The sequence below is a fragment of the Lytechinus variegatus genome, chromosome 11, assembly GCF_018143015.1.
Source record: "Lytechinus variegatus isolate NC3 chromosome 11, Lvar_3.0, whole genome shotgun sequence".
Taxonomy (NCBI): Eukaryota; Metazoa; Echinodermata; class Echinoidea; order Temnopleuroida; family Toxopneustidae; genus Lytechinus; species Lytechinus variegatus.
The window spans coordinates 28636917-28662982 of NC_054750.1; the positions used below are offsets into that span (position 1 = coordinate 28636917).

General features: G+C 35.1%; 1 protein-coding gene across 1 annotated transcript; it reads right to left on the reverse strand.

The window, feature by feature from the left end:
- Positions 1 to 830: 830 nt before the first annotated feature.
- Positions 831 to 25426, reverse strand: LOC121423512 (angiopoietin-1 receptor-like). The gene is made up of 13 exons (XM_041618863.1): positions 25177 to 25426; positions 17035 to 17169; positions 15873 to 16034; positions 14836 to 14970; positions 14218 to 14370; positions 8542 to 8670; positions 7736 to 8029; positions 6836 to 7141; positions 5810 to 5880; positions 4843 to 5074; positions 4043 to 4281; positions 1072 to 1250; positions 831 to 915 (listed from the first exon to the last, which is right to left on the reverse strand). The coding sequence occupies exons 1-13, from the start codon at positions 25379 to 25381 to the stop codon at positions 831 to 833; spliced, it is 2325 nt and encodes a 774-aa protein (XP_041474797.1). The 5' UTR covers positions 25382 to 25426.
- Between the last annotated feature and the right edge of the window lie 640 nt (positions 25427 to 26066).

Genomic DNA, 26066 nt, shown 5'->3' on the forward strand with positions numbered 1-26066 from the left:
TCGTTCGCCTTCTTCCATTGTTTACATTCCTTAAAGGTGTTGATTTCGTTTGCTAGTTTTTCTGGGCCAGGCTAGCGATTGGAATGTGGAAGTGAAAGAGGGCAAACTGACTGGGTTGCTAGGCGTTCAGGACTAATAGAAGTCCATTGGAACTTCAGTTATTTACTACTTTGCTTCTTATTCATGTTCTTCGGCTCGCTTGCATTCTTCAGTGATTAAAGAGAGAGAGCGAGAGTGTGAACAGGTGTGGAAGCAAGGAGTGAATTCCTTGGTGGAAGTGAGCTGTGAGTGGGAGTGGCTGAAGTGAGAAGAGTCGCAAAAGAGGATTAATTGACTGAGAGAGCAGTTGGGGGAGTGGTCAAGAGAGTTACGTAAGTTGGAAGAATAATGGAAAGCCGAAGAACTTGAATTTGGAATCGGAGTACACAATAATTAAGTTCCGTTTTATATACTTACATTATAGGCGGATTAATTTCGCACATTACACCAAAGGTGATAGTGTCGACTTGGAAAGGCTTTTTTCGCCACGCGGTGTTTGACCAAAAAGGGGATAAAAAGGGAGTGATTAGTTGCCAAGGGGCAGTTTTTCGTTCCCGATTTGTTTTGCCGCCGTAGGCCATGTCGGTTTAATTTTTGTCTGTCGTCGGTCGTCCAGCCCAGAGATGCGACATATATTATTATCCAGCATGTAATCTGACTTTGATTTAGAATAAAACCTGATACACAACTTAACTTCATCGAACTTGTCATTCTTTGACTCCCGTCTTTTTTTTGTACGTGGGCAGCGCAAGACGGTGGGCGGCCACCGGCCGTCTTGCAAAGCTGTGCCGCTACACATCAAATGCAGGGTTCTCATACCTTGGGGATGGCTCACGTGCAGTGTTTTTTGACGATGCGGTGACTGGATGTCTTAGTCTGTATGAAAATCAATTCACAATATTTTTTTCTTTCATATTTGTTTAACCAAATTGTATTAAAAAAGGCTTTATTGGATGGCATACTAACATCCTACTGAGAACATTTTTCAATTAAATCAAAACTTTTAAAATAATATTATTGCAATTAACCTACCTCCTATAGGTAACAACATTGAGAATTATGAGGAAGATGATGATGATGATAAGAGGTACTGAAACACCTGCAATTATAGTGCCTACTTGCGCCCCGTTACAGTGATGACCAGTAAGGATGGTCTTAGCTCTGACTGGGTACGACCACTTACTAGAACCAGCTCCATTGACAGTTTGGACCTTGGAAAATGACAAAAAATATCCATAATATGATGATCAGTGAATACGCTATAGTGTCCTAATTTGAATACAAAAATGTTGTTGTACTTTCAACCACAATTCGGCAATTACATTTTAAATAATTTGTTTTCGTATTGAAGCATATTTATTTAGTTAAATACAATAATTCGAAATTTGTAGTATGTCATGACTTTATTTGTAATTTGTTGAATTGTTTATTGGTCCGAGAAATGTAAAATCATGAATAACCCGGCATGTCTTTATCGAAAATTGTCAATTTTATGGTGATTTTCTTTAAAGTAGGCCTATCTTCATACGATATAATATCTACATATGAATATTTTTGTACTTTAATCTAATTATGAGTAACCTGGCACATTCTTTACCTAAAATTGACATCTTTAATGATAATTTTCTTTGAAGTAGGCCTATATTTAAACGTTATGATATCTACATATGAGTATGTGTGTACTTCAATCCACAATTTGGCAATTAAAGGAGAATGAAACCATTGGAACAAGATAGCTTGTGTGAAAACAGAAAAATCAAAGAAACAGATCAACAAAAGTTTGAGAAAAATTGGACATATAATGAGAAAGTTATGAGCATTTGAATATTGCGATCACTGTTGCTATGGAGATAGCAAATTGGCAATGCGACAAAGATGTGTGGTGTCCGGTGTCGATCACGGGGGGGGGGGGATATATCCCCCCAATATTTCAAGTGGGGGGATGGCCTGTATTATCATCCCCCCCAATAATTCAGGGTAGAAAAATTATAATAATGATGATGAAAAAATGAAAAGTTTGATCATGATGATTATAGTATGCGATCAATAAGTTTGTTTCCCTCGCAATTTGTGTATATTGTTATTAAATAAAAACATTCTTTTCAGGACTATTAAACAGATGGGTGGAGGTTCAAGATGAAAAAGAATGAAATGTTTATGGATATGATATTTTTTAACACATGACATAAAAGGACCCAACGAAAAACAACCTTTGTTGATAGGGTGTTCCATCCCACCAGTGGTGAATAGATTAATTTTAATAAATCAATTAATTCAAAAGGGTGGAAAAATAAACGGGAGTAAAAGGGTGGCAAGATAAATCGTCTTCGGAATGACGGTAGGCCCGATGGCGCACGAGAAGCCACACAGTTTGTAATTTGTGCTAGTCTTAATTGGTCCGAATCTGCATTTTATCATCATGCATTAAGAAGAAAAAATATATTTCCAGTCGGGTTAGATTTAAGAGAGAAGTTGTATACACAGAGGCGTCGATCATGGGGGGGGGGGGGGCAGGGGGCGATCGCCCCACCAATGAAAATATTGGGGGGGCAAACATCTCTTTGCCCCCCTCAAATTATTCCGCATGTGCAACTAAAAATAAAATAAGATTGTGATGCTACACTGAAATCAGCAAGCGAGATTGAGATACCAACTCGATTTTGATTTAAAATCATGCTCAAAATGTCTGCTTTTCAGATTGGAATATAAAAATTTTCAGCTCGCGCTTCGCGCTCGCATTATTTCTGTACCAAGACCCATACTTTTCATGATTAAATAGGTGAATAGAATGTCCCGTTTTCATTTCTAAGCCTTAAAAGAACTCCCGCTTCGATTTGCAATAATCTTTTGTTGGATATATCTTGTTCTTTATTATAAGCGTCCATTAAACTGTCTTTTTTTTCCAGATCGAAATATCAAAATTTTCAGCTCGCGCTTAGCGCTCACATCTATTGTTCTTCTAGACACCCATCTTAATCATTGGTACCAAAATGCTTAGAACATCAAGCTTTCAGTTCAGAATATAAAGAAAATTCAGCTCGCTCTCTACGGTGAGCGCCTTTGGAACGTTGATTCATGATTTTGCCCCCTCCCCTCTGAAAATGGATCTACGCCCCTGTGCATGTATACACCATGCTCAATAAACAGATCACTATGTACATGGTCCAGACAATTTTTGTAATTTTTTTCTTTCGTATGAGTTTAGAATAGGCTTATTTGTAACACAAATTGAATTTTCAAAAAAAATATATAAGTACAGTACAACAGTGAAGGAATTTACAAGAACACCATGCATATCTACCACTCCCAAATGTCCTAACTTGTGATTTGAGTGGGGGTAATGTTGAAATATCACCATCCACAAGAACATTTGTGTTAATCATCCCCCCAACCAAGAATACCGATCGACACCCATGTGTGTGATGTCACTGATGAACAACTCTCCCCATTACTTTAGTATATATTTCACTTGAATTGCCTCTTTTATCACATCTATCCATAGATCATGTGTTCTTTCTACATGAGGGCATGTAATACATATTTGTTAAGAATACTTAATGGATAAAGAGTTTGTATCATCGTAAGAAAAAGCAAAAAGAGACATTTTGAGGGTATTTTATAGTCCACCAAAGGGAAAGTTGTTCATCAGTGACATCACACATCCTTGTCGCAATGCCAATGGGAGGATCTCCATAGCGTTAGTGATTGCAATATTCAAATGCTCATTATATGTCCCATTTTTCTCAAACTTTCTTTATTCTTATTCTTTGATTTTTCTGTTTCTACACAAGCCTATTTATTCCAAAGGTTTCATTCCCCTTTAAGAATCACTTCAAATAGTTTACAACTGTACTGAAGTATAGTCATACAATATTTCGAAGTCCATACTTTGTCAAGATTTTCTTTGGAACGTATGAACTCCTTTGGTTCTTTTACTTGTGTTGTGTTATTATGCATAATGAAAGAAACCAAAAGGAAATGAGACCGAGAATCGTTGTATTACCTGAACTGTATAGTTAACACCATATAGAAGATTCGTCACAGTATGTTCTGCTTCAAATGCATCTGTCAACGCATTTTCCATAATATAATCGCCATCATCTCCTTCATCGCTTCGCTTGAAGCGAATGGTGTACATCTGAATACGACCATTTACGTTCGCTGGGAGAGGAGTGGACCACGACACGGTGAAAGAACTTTCAGTACTTCTTGGTATGGCCACGTTGATAGGAGCTGGTGCAACTGATGGGAATTGAATGACTGGAGATCTTTAAGGTGAAACGCTTGAATTCATTTATATAGTAATTGTATTATATCGTGAGGATCTCCGCATTGGCTGGTGCTTACATAGAATAACGTAAAATAGAAATAAATGTAAATATATAATTATAATCAAACTTGCATAAAATACTTGAATAAATTTGCCTTCATTGTAATACGGAGAGAAAAAAACATGGTTATCGAATTAAAACAATAAATAATATAAAAAGGATAAAACCGGCAAATAATCGTATATCAAATTATGAAAAATTGTTAGGTCAAATCAGTTCAAAATTAAGAGCTTGATAGGAATTGTAGAACATGACATTAATCATGTTTATGTGCGGTAAAAAAGTATATAACAAAGAAAAAACAGAATCAGATAGAATATACCAAAGAATATCAAATAATAAGATGTCTTACATAACAATTAAATCTTAAGCTTCCGCAAGAAATTCGAAACGGTAATTATGTAGAAATTGCCTTGAATAGCGAAGTTCGTGCCAGTTATCACAAAACAAATAGCTTAAAAATCGACCAAACCTTCTTCAAGTGTCCTGCCGATTATCTCACTGCTCTTGTCACTTTCCTCATCTTTATTTGAAGCACTTATTTGAATTGTGTAGTCCAGATAGGTCTCTAACCCTGTTATCGTATAGGAGTTGGTATCATTAGAAACTCTGCTAGAGTTTGTGGACGATGAACCAGAGAGAGCATAGTAGATCTTGTAACGAGTCACACCACTCCTGCAGTTTGCTGATTCCAATGAGAGGAACTGGTCATGATAATGGTGGAAATTAATAACCATTATAAACATCATTAAGAGTAAAAGTGGCAGTATTAGTAGCAGTATTAGACGTAGAATCAAAATCATTTTTATCATTATTATTATTATTAGTAGTAGTAGTAGAGGAAGTGATAATAGAAGTAGTAGCAATATACACTGTAAGTAATAGTGTAGAAGTAACAGTTGTGATGAAAGTACATCTAAATTTATGAAATGTTTGCACTCAAAAATTAACGCAGAAGGAAGTTAGCACTTTTTCATACATTTCCACTGTGGCACTCATTAGCACGTTTTAGCTAGCACTCCCTTAGTCAATGAGTTACCTAACATAGCACCATGACAGTGTATTTGATTTGGACAATGGGTTGTTGTGAGGGATTTTGACCCTTAAAATCAGTTACGTCCTGGATTTTGCTTTAATATATTTTGGTATAATGATGTTCGATTGTGCTGGTATTTATGATTCTTTTCATTTTTCATTGATTAAACGGTTTTCATGGATTAATGAAATCGGATTAATTGCACGGATACGAACATGGATTAATAGGATTTATTGTAGACGTATATGGATTGACACCATTCTGTACAAGCCTTTTATTCGCTCGTCTCTGTTTGCCCACCTCACTATTGCCACAGTATTAATAGTAGTAGAAATTAGACTACATAAGTACGATAGTGAGTACTAGAGTAATATATGATACCATTTTTTATCATTTACATTACCTCCCATGTCACTTCTAGTTCTTTAGGATTGTTGGATGTCACCTGTATTCTAGTTGGGGGAGACCTTGGTTCTGCAATATATATATATATATATATATATATTGAAATGACAAATACAATTTTAAAGGTCAAGTCCACCTCAGCAAAATGTTAATTTGAATCAATAGAGACAATCCACAAGCATAATGCTGAAAATTTCATCAAAATCGGATGTAAAATAAGAAAGTTATGACATTTTAAAGTTTCCCTTATTTTTCACAACACTGATCGAGTCAGTTACATGCTAATGAGAGAGTCCATGATGTCGCTCACTCACTATTTCTTTTGTTTTTTATTGTTTGAATTATACAATATTTGAATTTTTTTACAAATTTTACAATAGGGACCAACTTGATCGAACCATTAAATGTTAAAATATTGGTAATTCCACAAGTTCAGACAGGAACAAAACCCTCTTTCACATGAAATTGAGCGGAAAATTAGAATATTTAATATTTCATATATTAAAACATAAAAGAAATAGTGAGTTGATGATGTCATCAGTTCCCTCATTTGCATACAGCCCAGGATGTGTAAATAACAATTTGTGAACTTAAGTGAAATTTTAAAATGTCATAACTTTCTTATTTTACATCCGATTTTGATGAAATTTTCGGTGTTATTCTTGTTGGGTTTTTCTCGTTTTATTCAAAACAAAAAATAATTATTTCGCTCATGTTGAAAATAAAAACAATGATGCTAAAACAATTTTACACATTGTATGGCTGAAATAACATTTACCCCGCAATATCCCTTGTACCTAATAATAATAATAACACCAACACGGCTTTCTGTTTACACACGAAATAATAGCCGCGTCTGACTCGGCTCGCTGGTTGTTTTGGCGGATCAAAAAAGCCGTGTTCGACACGGACACGGCTCGCGGATCCACTGATCGCGTTTACACGGCATAAAATTGACGTGTTGAGCACGGCTCTTGTCTCTAACACCCGAGCCGAGTCACTGTGTATACACAGTATAAGTTACCTAGACAAAGAGTGTTTGCATCAATCTTTGGAGACCAAGGTCCTGTTCCACCTTCTCCTTCCCTCACGGCTGCAACACGGAACCTGTAGTCTGTGTCAGGAGTCAGGTCACTAACAGTAGCCGAAGTGAGATGTTCATCTACTCTCTGATCTAATTCCCAGTTGCCACCTTTCCTTACAAATACATCATATCCTACAAGGGGAGGATCTCCTATGTCTTCTCCTGCAGACCAGGCATTCCATTGTAGAGTTACTGTAGTTGAAGTGGTGTTGACAATGGATGGTGCCGTACTTATGACAGGAAGAACTGAAAGCGATAGAAAAAGAGGCAGAGTATGAGATTACATAATTTATCAGATTATATGCCTGTATTTTTCCATTATCAATGACTAAAGCACCTTAGCATTTCCATGGAGGTTAATCTTAAGAATATGAAAGTATGCTTATGATGAACGAATTAAACTATAGTAAACCTGGTATAATTACTTCTGATAATATACTGTTCTCTTGTTAAAATCATACCTGTTATCTCTGGCATCACCTCTGGTCTTCACTTACCAGATATTTCCTCTTTTTATTTTGGCTCACAAATAAGATGCTTCTGATTTTCTCATTTTCACTGACATTATCAGTGAAAAAAATCAGTATCATTAGCTGTTTCTTTAAAGATTAGGATGACAACTGGTGGTTTTATTTTCAATCTTTTTTCTGTCACCGATTTATCATTAAAGCTCATTTTTTTCATATACATATATCACAAGAAATTAGAAAAAGAAACACATGACAAAATTAATTTAACTGTTTCAAAATAAACAAAAAAATATGAAGACTGATAATCATAGTAACTATTACAGAATTAGGTTATCATTTTCTATAATAGTGATATTATTCTATTGCTTACCATAAGTTGCTTTAGTGATGGTTGTTGAGTGGAACTGGTTTTCGACAATGAGACCACAAACATAGTATCCATCTTCCGGTGGATAAACATTTTCAATATCAAAGAGAACAGCCCGTTCCGACCCTAATACTGAGCTTGATCGCTTGGTGATTCCTGTGGTATTATAAGTGTTGGTATCAGTACGCCGACGAAGATCAACTGATGAGGCATCAGGAAGTGGGATCCCCTCAGCATAACATGTGATGATTGATGGTTGGTATGGATTTACTCTTACTACGTCATAGCGTGATATTCCTTAAAATAACAAAGATAGAATTAAAGGAGTGAAATCAGAATTCAAGTAGTCAAGGTTACATTTCTAACAATTCAAAAATCAAAATTAAATATTATATGTACTATGAAAACTTTCAATGCAGTACCCGAAACATTGCCAATATGTGTGTTGCCTATCCAATTCACTCCAATACCGATGAGTTTATCTCTTATGAGTCTTATGACCACTTAGTGAAAACTAAGAATGTGGTTTGATCCACCAAGATTTGCGATAGATTGACCAAAGAACTAATTGGCCAATTGCCCAACCTACTCTCATTCCTAATGAGCCCTATTGATAAACGAATTCAGTACTTGGTATTTCACATTTATTCACCAGCTTGCTAAGATTTCATAAAAGATTTGATAGATATCTTTATAATTTTGGTTCCCAGTGAAAACAACAGTCAGTACATTATCGTCGTCAAAGTGAGAAATGTATCATGTAAAGAGATTCGCATTAAAAGAAAACACAACTTAATGGATGTATTTACTTTGACAGTATGGTTCTATCCAGCCATCAAGACACTGTCCATTGCACAGTCCTCTCTGTATCTCACAGGCTTCTTGAGTACAGTGGCATTGCTGAAGACAATTCAGACCAAAGGTTCCTCCTTCACACTCTACATGATGAAATTTAGATGAAGAACATTTAAAACAAATGCTAACGTCTGAGAGAGTAAAGTGGAATTGAATTTATGAAATAGATGGTGGTGGTGGTTAATAGTACCATGGACCTACTGAGAGTACTAGTGTTATATATAAGATTTGTAAGAGCAATTACATTCATTTATTTAGTTATTTCCTCTTTAAGGATATCCATAGCCAAGAATGATAAAGAACATTCGAGAACATGTTTGTAAAAGCTTTTGTTCTGCAGGCCTCTGGCATATTTAAAGGCCAAGGAGTTTTATTTTTGAATAGGGAAAAGCAAACAATAGATTCCTCAGGCAGTGTAAGAGAACAATAGGATTCCAGTAGTAGTGGAAATGAACAATAGAATTAGCTGTTGTTGATTTCACTGAGGTCATTCAATAGTGTTTTAGAAATGTGGACTGCTCCTGAAAGGAGAATGTTTTTTAAAGACAATACTAGAACCTTCCATGATAGTGAATACTAGAATGATCTAGAATAGTTGAAATGTGCATATATAAGCTCCAGTTTCTACAAGGACTTCATCATATCATATTAGATCACTTGATCATATCAGATCACTTCATCACATCAGATCAGAACTCAGAGTTTCACGCCCGACTTTATGTCAGAGCAGAGTTTATTTCCACCTGGAATATTTATCTTCTGTGGAATTATTTGCCCGCCATCAATGAACTGTTTGCAGTTATTTTGAGAGAGGAATTCTCAGTTCTCATCGAGATCATCAACATCATCAACCTGTTTAATGAACGCTTTTCAACCCATGGATTGCTGAATTTGACTGTTAATCATCATCAACATCGTCTTCACAGACATTTCAACTCGTTACAGTGACTCTTGTTATTCATCGTGCTTCAACATCAGTTTCATCATCGCCATCATTGTGGACTTTTATCTGGATACTATCATTTGGATTAATTGCCAGAACTAATCTCAAGAGACGTAAGACCAATATCATTTATGATTTTTTTCTTTTAAACCAGTACTGGTCTTCTTTATTTGAATAGAAATATACACATACATATGTACGTGCACACAAACAAAAATTTTACAAATTATTCAATATTAGATTCCATTTGCTTATATTCATATACAAATTTTCCTTTCGTTTACCTTTCTCAATATCATATATTTTTTTCACAACATATATGAACATAATTTTCAAATCATAAAACTTCATCTTTTTCATTGTAACTAATGTTATTTTGTAACATTTGTGAATAGAATATAATGCATAATTCAAAATTAAATTAATTTCTTTTCCTTTTTCTTTTCTTAGACCGTAAACAATATGCTGAGGCTTCAAACGAAAATTTTGAATTAAACATTTTCTTATGAGTGCTTCTACGTATTTCCAAAACTTATCAACCTCTATACACAACCAAAACAAATGAAATAAATCACTCAACTTATTGCACTCACTACAAATATTAGTGTTTCTTAAATTCCATTTTTTTTAAGTTAGAGAGAGTAGGTAATAAACTATACATAAAATTGAAATTAAAGTGGGTTATGACATTCTCTTGAATCTTGATACCATTATCATTTATGATTTGTTTGTGTATACTTAATTAATTTCCTGTAATAAAAAAAGAGGAAATCACATCTAAAATTCAAATTATTTACTTGCTATTTGTTGCAGTATCGTAACAAATAATTCTGGGGGCTTGTCCGGGGAACGAAAGCCAATTTGAGACGAAAGTCAGTTTGAAACAAAAGCCAATTCGATTGAAAACATTTTCGAATTTTTTGGAAAGTTCAAGAATATACTGTACTGTCTTAATTAATTGCTTATATTTCTGTATATTCCACCATGGCTACATTTGATGTGGAAGAATTTCTTGCAATAACAGAACTGTCATATGATCATTTGAAGTCACTGAAGAAAGATGATTTGATAACAGTTTGTGATCATTTGGGTGTATCTCTAGCCCCAGGTTTAAAGAAGGCAGAGATATTTGACTTGTTAGCTAGTCACATGAAGCTTACAGAGGAGTCTGAAACTTCTATCAATATGTCAGACGATGCTCAGATCCAACTGGCAAACATAGAATTGGAAAAAAGAGAAAATCAACGTTGAAAAGGAGAGAATCAAAGAACACCTTGAAAAGGAAAAAAATCAAAGAAAACCGTGAAAAGGAAAAAATCAAAGAAAACCTTGAAAAGGAAAGAAGCAGAGAAAACATTGAAATGAAGAAAATGAGATTGATGTACCAGTTAAAGTTGAAAAAAATGGAGTTAGCTCATGTAAGTACTAATACTAACTCTGTTAAAGATAAATCTCCCCAAGGCTTTGATGTGGGGAAAAATATTCACCTTGTGCCAAAATTTGATGAAGAGGGAGTTGATACCTATTTTGTGTCATTTGAAAAAGTGGCCAAGAGACTGAATTGGCCCGAGGAATACTGGACTCTTCTCCTCCAAAGTGTTTTTGTTGAAAAGGCTGCAAAAGTCTATTCTTCGCTCTCTGAAATGCAATTCTGTGACTATGCTACAGTGAAAGAAACAATTCTCAATGCATATGAGTTGGTACCAGAAACGTACAGACATAAGTTTAGGAACATGCAAAGACAATCAGGCCAGACGTATTTTGAATTTGCTGGGGAACAAGAAATGATGTTCGATAAGTGGTATAGATCACTGAAAGTTGACAAAGATTTTGTTCACCTTAGTGAAGTTGTCCTCCTAGAAGAATTCAAAAAGATTCTTCCTTTTGGCATTAAATCCCATCTAGATGACCATAGAGTTACTGAAGTCAGTAAAGCAGCCATAGTAGCTGATGAATTTGAGGTCACATAAAGGTAGTGGAGATAGGCCTCCTTTCAAGAATTATTGGAAAAAAGAAAGGTTAAGGGTCATTTGAATCCCACAATAAACCTAGTGAGGGAAAATATGCTAGCAAGGACAAAGACACTAACAACAACCAGGCTAGTGGAGGCACAGAATCAACCAAAAGGTCGGAGAGTCGTAGTTCCAAAATTTGTACTCATTGTCATAAATTGGGACATTTGAAAGAATCATGTTGGAAATTGGTTGGAATGCCAACCAAGGTTAAGAAAGACATGGGTTTTGTCAAGCAAACAAGTGTTCCCTCGATGGAGTTTGTTCCATCAGAGCCCATTCGAGATGTTGAGAGTGTTTCTCTAGTATTTGCTGATAAAGTCAAGCAGGTTGATGATACCTTTAGAAGTTTTTTGTATGATGGTGAAGTATCCCCTTGTTCGACTGGTGCTACTGGTAGGTCAGTGGTGATCATTAGGGATACAGGGGCTGCACAGTCCCTGATGGTGCCAAAGTCTTAATTCAAGGTATTGGCCCAAATTTCATGTCGGTTCCTTTGCATCAGGTCGACTTAAGGTGTGACCTAGTTAGTGGTCCTGTGACTGTTGGTGTCGTTCCAGAATCACCCATGGAAGGTGTTGATTTCTTGTTAGGTAACGACTTGGCTGGAGATAGAGTTGTTGCATCTCCAGTGGTTTCGGAGAAACCCGTTGAGGTAGCTGAAACTGAATTGTTGCAAGAAGATTTTCCAGGGATTTTCCCGGATTGTGTTGTTACTAGGTCTCAGACTCGTAGAGCTGAAAAGGATGATGCGGAATCTGCTGATGTAGAGGCGAGTACTTTTGTCTGGCTAGCTGAAACCTTTTTTCAAGGATTTGAATGGGGATAGTGTTGAAGGCTCTGTTGCTAACAATGATAGTTTGTTTAGTAAATCCTCCCTTGTACAGGCACACCAGGCAGACCCAGAATTGAAAAGCTTGTCACAGAAAGCATGTTCTGAGGCTGATAAGGTTCCTGAGTGCTTTTATGTCAAAGATGACATTTTGATGAGAAAGTGGAGACCTTCCCGGAGACAAACTGATGAAGACTGGTGTATAATTCACCAGGTAGTAGTTCCTCCTTGTCTTTCACCTTTCTGAAAATGGCTCATGAGTTACCTATGGCAGGTCATGTCGGTATTAAGAAGACAGAAGATAGAATTATGAGGCATTTCTATTGGCCTAAGATGCACAAAGATGTGCATTTCTGTAAGACATGTCACACATGTCAGATTATTGGTAAGGCACAGCCTTCTATCAAGTCTGCTCCATTGATACCCATTCCTGCATTTGATAAACCTTTTACAAGGATTTCTCCTGACGATTATGGACTTGTCTACACGTTTTCCAGAGGCGATACCCTTGAGGAGTATCACTGCCAAGACAGTGGTACAGGCGTTAGTGCAATTTTTCACTCGGTATGGTTTGCCTAAGGAAATTCAGTCTGACCAAGGGTCAAATTTCCTGTCAGGAATATTTCAGCAAGTTATAAAGGAGTTGGGAATAAAGCAGATCAAGTCCTCTGCTTATCACCCACAGTCCCAAGGAGCGTTAGAGCGCTATCATCAGACCCTGAAGACCATGATAAGGGCTTATTGTGAAGACTATCCCGATGACTGGGATAAAGGGATCTCATTCCTACTGTTTGCAACTAGGGATTCCCCGAATGAGTCCACAGGTTTTAGTCCATTTGAATTGGTCTAAGGTCATGAGGTTAGGGGTCCCCTAAAGCTTATCAAAGAGAGGTTTATGGTTCAGGATGATGATGTAAACCTTCTAGACTATGTGTCAAAGTTTAGAGAAAGGCTCTCAAAAGATTGTGATGTGGCTAAGGAACACTTGAAAGTGTCGCAGGGAAAAATGAAAGCTCACGCTGACAAAAATGCAAAAGAGCGAAGTTTCAAGCCTGGAGACAAAGTATTAGTGTTGCCTTTGCAAGGTGAGCCATTGAAAGCTAGGTTTAGTGGTCCTTACATAGTCAACAAGAAATTGAATGATGTCAACTATGTGATCAGTACCCCTGATCGAAGAAAGTCTCAGGGAGTTTGTCATGTAAACATGTTGAAAGAATACTTTGAGCGAGAGACTATTCAACCAATAGGTATAACACAGGTCAAAGAAGAAGAAAAGCATGTAGATGTACATGAAGAAGAATGCTATGAAAAGACAGATAATGAATTGTCTTATACAGATGTATCTAAGAACGAACCATGTGGTGTAAAATTGTCTTACTCCGAGATGTTAGGAAATATGGATGAGGCATTACAACACCTGCCTGAAGATAAGAGAAATGATATATCTGGCCTGTTAAGAGAATATAAGAATGTATGTAAAGACAAACCAGGTCGTACACCTTTAACTGTACATGATGTAGACGTAGGTGGTGTAAGACCTATCAAACAGAATCCTTATAGGCTCAATCCAAGCAAGTTGGAAATGGTGAATAAGGAAATAGAGTTTATGTTAGATAATAACATAATCGAACCGAGTCAGAGTAGTTGGAGTTCTCCTATTGTAATGGTTCCAAAGCCAGATGACTCTCAGAGATTTTGCATTGATAGTACCGGAAGGTAAATGCAGTAACTAAGACTGACTTATATGCCTACAAAATCAATAGAAGACTGTGAAGTGTTTGTAAGAATATTGGCTATATTCTTTGAGAAATTGAGTACGAGTCAATGAAATAAAATTATTCACCTTGACAATTTTCCTGACCATCGCGTACGCTGTATCCTAAGGCACACTTCTGAGGACATGCTCCTGTTGTTTTATCACATGATACATCATCCATGCAATGACATTTATCAGTACATTGAGATCCATAGTAACCAGCCTCACATATATCAGGAACTGAGAAATGCAAGGAAAACAGAACATGGTAGTTTAAAAGTGACTTAAATATATTGCTATATTTTCTTTGAAAAGGTTCTGGGCATGTTGTAGATGAAGTCGGTCACTTAAAACGATAGAGAGTAAGTGTGTGGTATGTCCTGCACGTACTATTTATAATACATTTTTATTACATTACCTTTCAGAATAAAGCAATATATATTAGAATGGTAACATACAAATTTATATTCTGTTTCTGTTTATGGTAACTCCCGTATAGGAACTCGGCAGCACAGTATTTTGCTGGTAAACGCCAAGCTGGCATATAACCAATTACATAGGAAGCAGTGTACGTCTAGTTTAATCAGTCATAGTGGCTGACTTTATTTTTTTTTCAAAGTGGAGACAATGGCAGATTGGGAATTGGAACTCACAACATTGCGATTATGAGTCCAATGCTCTAACCACTGGACCAGACCAACTTACTTTGACAATTGTTCCCTGACCAGCCAGACTGACATCCACCTGTAGTACATATTCCACTAAAAGGGTCACATGATGATACATCAGCGCAGTGACATGTTTGTGAGCACCCTGGACCATATGTGTCAGCATCACAATCTGAAAGACAGGTTAAAAAAAAAATCATATTTGAAAAAAATGATAATTTCCACTACACAACTAATATATTTCCCAACCCCTTGTTCCCCCTCCTCTTTCTTCCTCTTGTTCTTCTTCTTCATTATAGATGTATTATTATCATCATCAAATTTTATTTTAATTTTTTGAGTGATAGTAGTATTAATATTGATATTATCATCATTATTGTTACTGTTTCTCAATCAGTTTCAAGTATTTTTTGGTGGAATTGCAAAGACATGGTCAGACAGAAAAAATATCAATATCGATGCATTCTGGTATTCTATCTCTAATAAGAGCTTTTTCAGTCTCACTTCCAAAGTTCCACAGAGTTCATTTCACGCTTGATAAAAATGCAACTAGTGTTCATAACCTACAATATATTGGAAGTAAATCATACATATCTATAGTGATCTAGGTTATAAGCATTACCTTTCATTTATTTCCGTAGTACAGTACACCAGTCTATTAAAGTGATTGGTTAACATTGGTTTGACTTTTAAAAAGATCTGAGCTAGAAGGTCACACTAATTGTCACCTGTGTCTGTGATATTTTATAAACATGAAGCCTAGATAAAATTGTGTTCGAACAAAATTATTTAGTGCTTAGAAAATTGAAATATAAAGTGACCGGAAACACCATCTTAATTTCATCCCATACACTTATGTGTACTGTTTACTATAAGACACCTATCTACAAAATCGGGGTTTGCATTGTAGTTTTAGCTTTTCATTCTCAATAATGGTTGTTTTCAGGGTTTATTAGTTCTAATACATGCACTTGTACACATGTTTCATATTGGTTTGAGATTTTTTTAATCGGCTGCTCACATTCCTTTAAACACGAATAAGATTTGTGGAAAGCACTATACCACACGACTTACCGCTGTCACATGCTAGACCTCGAGAACCAACATCGCATGAACATCCGTACGGATTAGGTAGGCAAAACAGGTTCCCTCGACAATAATGTGTATTGTCATCTCTATAGGAGCATCTATACTCACATTCTAATCCAAATCTATTCCCAAATGTGTTCCTGCAAACTAATGAGAACAATGTTAGGCATTGTTGGGGTGCTTAAATCAAGCTCACTGGCCTGTATTCTGAACTTGCCTTGGTTTAATTCAAAGGGGAATTCCACCCACATAAAAGCTGTTTTGGGAGGAAAAATAAAAATCAGACAAGTAAAATTGGTAATCGTTTATCCCATCGAGTCTCCAAATTCGCCACAAGAACTACTCTCCCTTTTACTCCACACTTTAAAAACTATTGGATAAAAATACTCCATGAGGGTAATTATGTGTCCAAACAATATTGGGCATTTCTTTTGGGCATTTATATCTATCCAGTTTGATGAAAATATTTTGCACATTCTAAAGTACTTGCTGCTTATTAATAAACCTTACTGGGCAATTATGCTTCCCATATTGCGTAAAATACTGCCCCCAATCGGTTGGACACATAATAACCCTCGTTTTGGTTTAAATTTTACCCAATATTTTTCAAATTTAGGTTTAAATTCATGACACATTTTCTTTCATGTCGACTTAAAACATTATGCTACCTTGGTTATAGTTTGATTTATAAAGATCTAGATAAGAAGCACAAATCCCTGATAAATTAAGTACATAAACTATGTTTACACTACATCACGTTTGAAACTACCATAACTTTCTTCTATCTCGTCCGATTTCTTTCAAACTTGAGGGTACCATTCTGTTTTACATATTTTTTTCCTCACTCAAACATTTCTTATAACTAAAGATTTCTCTTTTTTTGTATTTCTCTTTAATATCTGGTATAAGGCTAGATGTGACACTGATATTCAATATCAGCCTCAATTTAGTAGCTGATTTTATTCTCGCTCATTCTTGCCTCTCTGAATAATTGGTAAAAAACTTTCCTTCATCATAATATTCTAATAAAAAAAACATAGGTACATACGATGGAAACAAAATCTTGAGATTTTAAAGCTTCAAATATAGTACATGGTCTAGTATAAACGGGACTTGAGAAAATAAACGACCCACTAAATTTACTCACTACTCAAACAATTATCTCCCATGAAGTTGTTAGGACAGATGCAAAGACCTGACTTGTCATCACAGACTCCACCATTGTAACAATTATCACAGGTACCATAGCATTCAGGTGGACCCCACTTACCGGCAGGACATTCTAATATAAGAGAAAAGAAAATAATGATGCAATATTATCATGACAGCAAGTGGAATGTCTCTGGTCTTTAATCTTTGTCTAATGGCATATCTAAGCAACACAGCGTCCGTGGCCAGAGTTATCGCGCCTCTTAGTTCAAGGGGGGGGGGTTAAGGACACTATGTAAGCGCTGTTTAAGGACATGCCACTGTTATGTTTGTGCAAATCATGATCTGCACACATGCACTTCATGCTCCGCCCATTGACGTCACAATGGATAAATAGGAGAGTAATAAAAAAAGGTATCACCTGATTTTTCATATTATTTCAACTGGAGATCTCATGTGTTATTTTGTAAGGCCTATGAGCTGGAAATAATTCATGGACCAATGTATAAGCTGCTACAATTTCTGAATACTTTACTCAGAAGCGCGGCAGAAGTAAGACGAATATGACGAATATGACCTCGAGTTCGACTAAATGTTCGACTGGTTTGGAATTTTTCCTCATATAGAACCAAAACCTCTGGCGCGTTTTTGATGTGTTAAATAACACACTTGCTCAAACCAAAAAAAATGAAAACATAAAGCACATGAATCCTTACTTGTTTAATGTTTACACCGCACAAGTACGCCTTCTTTTACAAGCTTGTAAATTTTGATGAAAATGACTTGAATTTGATTAAAGTGCTGCATTTATTGTAGTACTCAGGTTTGTTATATAAATTTCAACTTTTTAGGTGATCTGTCAATCGACAGATCAACTATATCAATTTCGTACGAATTTTCTTTTTATTTCTTTATTTATTTTCATTTTCCCACCTCTTCTTGTGAGCACAAAATCTCCAAATCTACATCATCAATTATCTTCAAAATTATCATCAGATATGGGGACTTATCATGTGATGTGTATAAAGCAAGTTCAAGGTCAAAAGGTCATCATGACGTCATCTAGACGCCATTTTGTAAAATCACATTATCAATCATATCTTCATTATCAATTATCAAAAATTAACAATATTTACATCACATTAACTTCAGGTCAGGGGGCTACTGCCCATCTCATCAAATATCATGTAAAGGTCACGACGTGCGAGTACGCGCATGTCAAAATTTTTAAATGCTCAAAATCACTTTTTGACCAAAACAGAGTACGAATCAGGTCATTTTAAGCATTTCAAAAATTTGCGCGCGCGCACGGTTACGCGCGCGTTCTCGCGCTTAACGGCACTAAATAACATAGAATCGCCATTTTTTTTATATCAATGCATCGATTATATATTTCTGAACAATTTGATACCTTGATCAACCTTCTACGACAAGTAATAAAGGAATTAGCCTCCATCAAAGTTTACAGCACGCGCGCGCACTAAACTTAGACAATATATGTGCAAAAACATGCCTATACAAAATTCATTATAGCTTTTAAAGTAGTCCGTTGACCCCCATTTTTTTCATATTCGAATAGAGTATGGATGGGAGATGTGATTTCATGTCGCATTTGACCCGAAATTTTATCATGACGTCATCAAAATGGCGTCGGAACTCAAAATTCCCATTTTGCTACTTATGACGTCATTATAATTATGCAAATTTGACTTTAACTCTGTAAATATTGGTCAATTTTCGCTCAGTTTTCAATATGTTGTAGCTGAGGACATACTCTTTCTAATTTGATGCCTTTATTTACTCTAAAAGGAACTAATCATCCTGGAAAACTGCAAGTTATAGAGGCATGTCATTTTCGCTCATTTTGTGTGCAATCTCTATGGGAAATGACTTTTTCTCAAAACCGGATTCTACATTTCTCTATTTCGCGAGCCATATCTCTATTTTATTTAAACGGATTTCTTTGAGCTTTGAGTATGTTGTAGCTGAGATTCTAAGCTATCGGAATGTTGCATTTATTTTCCGATCAGATGCCTGAATAATCCTTTTATTTTACTTGCAAAATTGGATTAGAGATCCTCTTAATTTGCTTATGTGTAGAGTCCTTGGCAATATACCAGTATTGATAGTAAATAGCACACTCACCTTTGACCTGTGACTCACTGTGAAGTCTCTGATATCTACCTAGCTCTCTCTCTCTGCCCTTTCTCTGCTTTTTTTACATCATCACAAGACGTGAAAACTACAACTTTCCTTTCTGACACACTTATCAAAGTTTTTGAGCTCACTTATCAAAGTTTTCTTCTCGAGTAAACATGAGTTTTGTGAACGTCGTCAACTTAATACTTTTGTGGTTTTCTACACTCTAAAAAATGAAGTGCTAATTCAGCTCTTAAAGAGCGTGTATAGTGACTGCAATTCGAAGTGCTGATTTTTCTTGTTCAAATTTGAAATAGACAAATCAGCATTCCGAAGTGCAGTCACTATACACGCTCTTAAAGAGCTGAATTAGCACTTCATTTTTTAGAGTGTATCTCACTTGGAGCAAACGTCATAGCCTACATTGTATCTTCCACCTCATCTCATATACAAGTTTTATACTACCGTTTTTTTCTGTTATTCACCAAGAGAAAAATCCAAAAGAACGTTTGTGCTAGCCAAGTCAGTTTTCTTATAACATCTGTGTGGTTTTGTGTCAAATATTAGGATCGTACAATAATTGGAAATTATATTGGAGGATTTCTACTTGGATTTGTCCACATCCTTAAGTCGGTAAGGTGCTTGGATATTGTCATTCAATCATATAACCAACCCCCGTTTCAGTATAAAAGTCAAAATATTGCATATTACAATATAAAATACATGGATATCATGATACTGTATATATCTGTCACATAACTTTCCCTTTTCTCGATTTTCAAGTTATCAACACATTCTTTTCAGAATGACAGAGTTAGTTTTCATCATGATGATCACATTAGATGTAGATTGTATTCATGATCATGAGAATCAGAGACAGATCACCTAATTCGTCCTCGTGACGAATTAAAATTCTAGTTTAGATTATGTTTTTGTCATCTTTAACACCATATGAACGAAATGAAGGTGCTGCTAGCCGTAAAAAGGGCAAACGAATGCAGTATGAATGAATTCTTCATCTTCAGTATACAATTCTGAACTATAGGCCTACTGTAAAATTTGATGAACCTTGCATGGATTATGACTTGGTAATAGATGTTCAACCTCAACGTGGCGTGTAAAAATGCCAAATTCTTTTGAATGCGCCATTCTCGAGAACTCCTAAGTGGGTGAGCTTCGCAAACCCATGATATTTTTGCATTTTTGTAATATTCAACTGCTAAACTAACTCTGTGCATGATTTGGTGAAAGTGACATGGATTTAATTTGAACTGTGGAACGTCCTTAAAAATGTTAGCATGTTGTAAAGATGATATTGATCGCACATAATATATAATGCTAGCGCGAAGAGCGAGCAGAAAAAAATAATATATTCCGATCTGATAAAAGGGACAATTTATTTCTAGTTCTAGGTGTTCGTGTATAGTATATGTATCTCATCAAGCAATGCTTGCTTTGACAATAAGACATGAAAAGGGGTTTAAAAATGATATTTCTATCTCAAAAAAAAGAAAATTTACTACTATTTCTAGGAATTTATAAAAAGTATATGTATCTCATTAGGGGCTCATTTTATTTGTATTAACTCATGTAGTGCTACCCGAAAAGGGATAAAACTATTTTTTTATCATAAAATCATAATCAAGATAAAATTGCAATATTTACAACTTAATTAAAAAGATCAGAGTTATACTTTACAAAACTTCTGTTATTCAGACCTTAAAACGTGACACTTTTTTTTACTTTTTAAGAATCAATTTATATATAAAACAAAATAATGAAAGCTCGATATGTGAACTGAAATTTGTTTTTCATATTGACTTCAAAACTGGATATTTTAAGCCTTTTGAGAAGATATTATCTAATTAACTTGATACGAGAAAATAAAAAATTAACTTGATAAGAGAAAAGAAACGCGAGTATTTTCACGCAAAATATGCCAAACTACAAGGTAATATGAAAGGGACATGGAATGTTATAAACCAGACTTTAAACAGAAATATATCGAAAACAATTGTAAGAGAGTTAGAAATAAATGGTAGTACAATAACTGATCAACAGGAAATAGTCAATGAGTTCAATGACCATTTCACTTCAGTAGGTGTGAAGCTAAGAGAAAGCATCAACAGCAATAGCACAGAAAATTCATTTAGAGAGTGTATGACTGGTCATTTTGAAAAGTCGTTGTTTTTACATCCTGCTACGGAGAGGGATATTTTAAACGTTGTCCTGAAACTTGGTGTAAGTGAAGGTCCAGGGTATGATAACGTTCAACCCAAAGTCTTGAAGAAATCTATTCATATAGTCTCGACTTCTCTTTGTAATATCATTACTTTGGCCATAGAACGTGGTATATTTCCTGATGTACTAAAATCGCCCGAGTAACTCCGTTTTTTAAAAGTGGTAATACCTCTTTACTAAATATTTATAGACCTATATCAGTACTATCAATTTTCAGTAAGATCTTTGAAAAGATATATATAATAAGTTGATTGTTTTTATTGAAAATAATAACATCTTATTCGAAAAGCAATTTGGTTTTAGAAAAAAACCATACTACTTACAATGCACTTTTAAAATTTGTTGATAGCATATCTCAGGGTTTTGAGTGCAATTAATTTTTAATCAGTATATTTTTAAATCTATCAAAAGCTTTTGATTTTATTGATTTTGATATTTTATTCCATAACTTGTATTTCTATGGAATTAGAGGGACTCCATTGTTATTACTGAAAAGTTATTTATTAAATCGTAAGCAATATGTGAGAATTGGCAATAATTCATCAGCATATAGCAATATACAAATGGGTGTACCTCAGGGATCTAATCTAGGTCGATTATTATTTTTATTGTATATAAATGACTTGCCAAGTGTTAGCAGTATTTTATCATTTATTCTCTTTGCTGACGACACAACAATAATTTTATCTGGTAATGATCCTTTTAATATGAATTTTATATTAAATACTGAAATAGCCAAAATTCAACGATGGTTTCTTGCCAATAAATTTGTATTGATTTCGAAAAAACGAATTATGTTATTTTTGAAATACACAATAAACATATTGATAACAGTGCAATACGAATAACAATTGCCAATAAAGCAATAAAGCAGGTTAATCAAGTAAAATTCTTAGGAGTAATTCTTGACGAAAATATGACGTGGAAATATCATATCGATTACAATTGTAAAAAGATTTCTAGAGTAATTGGAGTATTGAACAGAGTAACAAAAAAATTACCATTACGCATCCTTGCAAATATATATAATACCTTGATCTTGCCACATTTGAATTATTGTCTGATTATCTGGGGTGGCTGTGCCTCAAATTTATTCCAAAGGATGTATGTGATTCAAAAACGTGCAATAAGGGTAATAACATATTCATTTTTAGAGCTCATACACAGATTTATATTTTTAAGCTAAAAATTTTAAAGCTAAATGAACTTTATGAATCGCAAATTATTATATTTATGTACCAATATTTCAATTTGAATTCTTCTTTTCCATCTTGTTTTGATACTTATTTTATATTTAATAGCAGTATAAATAATTATGTAACGAGAAATTTGGCGTTTCCACAGAACACAGAAATTACGATTGAACTTAACATCGTGCAGAAACCAAAGTTACTATTTAGAAACCAACTTGCATGTATAATTAGCGGTGACCTTCGACCTGCGGACTTCACAATCGAATTTAGCCTGTAGTTTCTTTGAAATCTAATTAATATTTCATAAGTTATCATGCGGAAATCAACTCGGATATTTAATGAGTTGTGACACTTGCATATTTAATGAGCTGTGACCTTTGACCTTCACCTGCGGACTCCGAATTCGAACTTGGCCTATATTTTGGTGTCATCTACCTACACACCAAAAATGTTTAAAATCCATTAAACATTTATATAGCTTTTGCGAGGAAACCAAGTGGGACGGACGGACGGACGGACAGGGGTAACGCTTAATGCCCCCACTGGACTTCGTCTGCGGAGGCATACAAATCTAACACTGGGAAACGTATAAAAGCATCATCAAGTATTTTGGAGTAACTCTCGACGCAGTTATGAAATGGACAAAACATAATAGCAGTGCGTTGAGCAAACTTCATCGAGCCACTGCTTGTATTCGGAGGATTAGACATTAATTGATCCGTATTTTGTCATGTTTGTCTCTCATCCTGATTATTGTTCCATTATCTGGAGTTACACAACAAAAAAACCCCGAACATTACGAGACTACAACGTGCCCAGAATCGCTATGCCAGAATGATTTTAAATTCGGACCGATGCGCATCTATTAAATAAATTTACTTACTGCAGATTAAGCTTAATTGGCATCCGTTCTCAAAATGATTAAGTTTAATCACTGTATTGAAATATTCAAAATAATTAACAAACGTTACCCCAAAATATCTATTTAAAAAGCCACTATGAAACAGACCAATTTATTATACGACTAGAAACGCTGCAAATATCCCTCTTTTTATCCCAACTCCACCTACTGAATATATTAAACTATCATTTTCTTATCAAAGCACATTGCTTTTTAGCAGTTTTCCAATTCATGTCCAAACTTGCCTTAGATTTCAATCTTTCAAAAGACAGTGCAAACAAATCAGCCACACAGTTAAAGATATTTTAAGTAATGTTAAACTGAAACAGCCAACATTTCCACAATGGGAGGGGGTTCTGTGAATTAGAGATCTGTCTCGTTTTTATTTTATTGTTTTTTATATGTACTATATTGCATTATTATTTGATTGTTTGTTGTCATTGTATTGTCACATTTGATCACTCTATGTATCTATTATCTTTATGTTTTGTTGTGTGTGCTTTTGAATTTCTTCATTTCTTTTACATTTTTTTAAATCCTGTAAGTGTTCATCACTGTATCATGTTTGTTATGTATATTTTCATATGTAGGGGTCTCTCGAAAAAACATTTTTTTGTACTGAAAAGACCACCATGTCTAAAGAAAACAGAAATAAATCATCAATAAATAAATTAATAAATGCGAGCGCGAAGCACGAGCGAAATTTTTTATAAAGGGTGGTGATTTTTTTTGTTCAACTCTCTACCTCCATTTCTTTCATTTACTCTGTATTGGCCTTCCTCCCCTTTCCATTTTCCTCTAATTTTCTTTTCTTTTTTGCCCCCCCCCCTCCCTCCTATATACGGCTCCCGGGGCACATGCCCCTGCACCTATGCCACTGCTATTATCCAGAGACCTGATTTTTGTTTACTCAAATAATAGCTCATACTTTATTCCCCTGATATCATCTACATTCTTCATGGAAGAACAAGAAAAAAAAATAATGAATAAATTTGCTGTTCATTTGTACTATTCATACAAGGTTCAATGAATAAGGAAATGAATGGGTATGGCAACCTATTTGACAAAAATCAATGTTTTGGACATGACAGGATCGTTTACCATTATCGAACGACCTGACATTTTACTACCATAACATTTGTCAGTTGATACTTATTTAAAATAAGTTCATGAAAGCAAAAGTGAACGTGAAAACAAATTTACTTAATTTTCAAAAAAAAAAAAAAAAGTATCTTTAACCCCACCCTCACCCCCCTCATATTAAATTCAAAATTTCATTGACCTCCAAATACATTTTTAAAGTGATATCATTTGTGATTAAACATTAATAACAAATTAAGAATTAATAAAGTTAACCACTTAACCAATTCTTATCAAACAGTAATCTTAAATGACACGCGACTTTGACCCAGTGACTAAATATAAAAGGTAAACAGAGATATCTGTAAAAGGTGGCATCCAGACCCAAAGATCGAAAACCATCTGGAAAATTTGAATCTTACGTCCTAGTTAATCTTTCTTTCCTAAGTTGATGCCAGTTTTCGATTCCAAGTGACTTGTCACCTTGGTTAAGTCTTTTAGAATATTCATGACACATTCCACATTTAATAGCTCCCCTTCCCCTCCATCATAAAGCCAAATAGCATGGAGACGTTTTAAACTGTACCTCTGACAATAAGTCTGTGGATTCCTCCTCTGTTCTGACTTCTTTCGCCATCATAGTAGATCTCATAAATCCCTTGGTCTGATTTCTGGATCGGGTTTGGGAAGCTGATCTGTGTCTGTCCCTCAAATTGTGTGAGAACATCACCACCATCTTTCTTCCATGTAATCAAATTGCCATTATCATCAGGTTGGTCACGATTAGTCATTGAGATCACCACTCCTGTGTCATTCACATTGACTGTCTTTGTAAACACTCCATCACTTTATATGAATTTAGCTGTTAACATGGACAACGACATATAAAGACGGATTATAAAAATGCGATAAAAAATTGGGGAAAATTGTGATTATTACCTAATGTTTATTTATACTTGAGTTATGTTCTATGGATAACACACCATTAAATAACACAATGGGTTGCAATATGGTGACCCCTTGAAGTGATCTCCAGCACACGTGAATAGGCCATATTTTTGTCATTCTATGGAGAATGACATGTTTTATATTGAATATTCTAGCGGCCATAGAATGCTTCCCTTTTTGCAAGCCCAGTTCATGGTCTTCTTTTGATTGCACGATGAAAATGATTTCCATATGATCATCAAAGTATGTATGTAACTGATATATTATTGTAAGGAATGCGAGTTGGAAAGAGGAACATCGTTGGAAGATTTCTGATAACGACGCGATACGAGTATGGTACGTTCAGGGTTTATCAAACATGAACAGATAGAAGATAAGGGATATATTTCATCTACTCTAATAAAAGAAGCACAAAAGTGATATAACGAGATAATTTTGGCGCGTATTTGTTCTTGCATTTATGTATTTTGTCTCCATCCATATTGCTCAGGAATTCTAGGCGCTCTTACGATTCCCTGTAAAATCAGC

What these genes read in the sequence shown, in the direction of transcription:
- LOC121423512 (XM_041618863.1), bottom strand. Translation starts at nt 25,381, where the DNA reads ATGACTAATCGTGACCAACCTGATGATAATGGCAATTTGATTACATGG. An exon ending in TGGTCAGGAAAATTGTCAAG is followed by an intron (nt 8,671 to 14,217) that starts GTGAATAATTTT and finishes TTCATCATGTAG; the next exon opens with AGTGTGAAGGAGGAACCTTT. An exon ending in AACTAGAAGTGACATGGGAG is followed by an intron (nt 5,075 to 5,809) that starts GTAATGTAAATG and finishes TATCATGACCAG; the next exon opens with TTCCTCTCATTGGAATCAGC.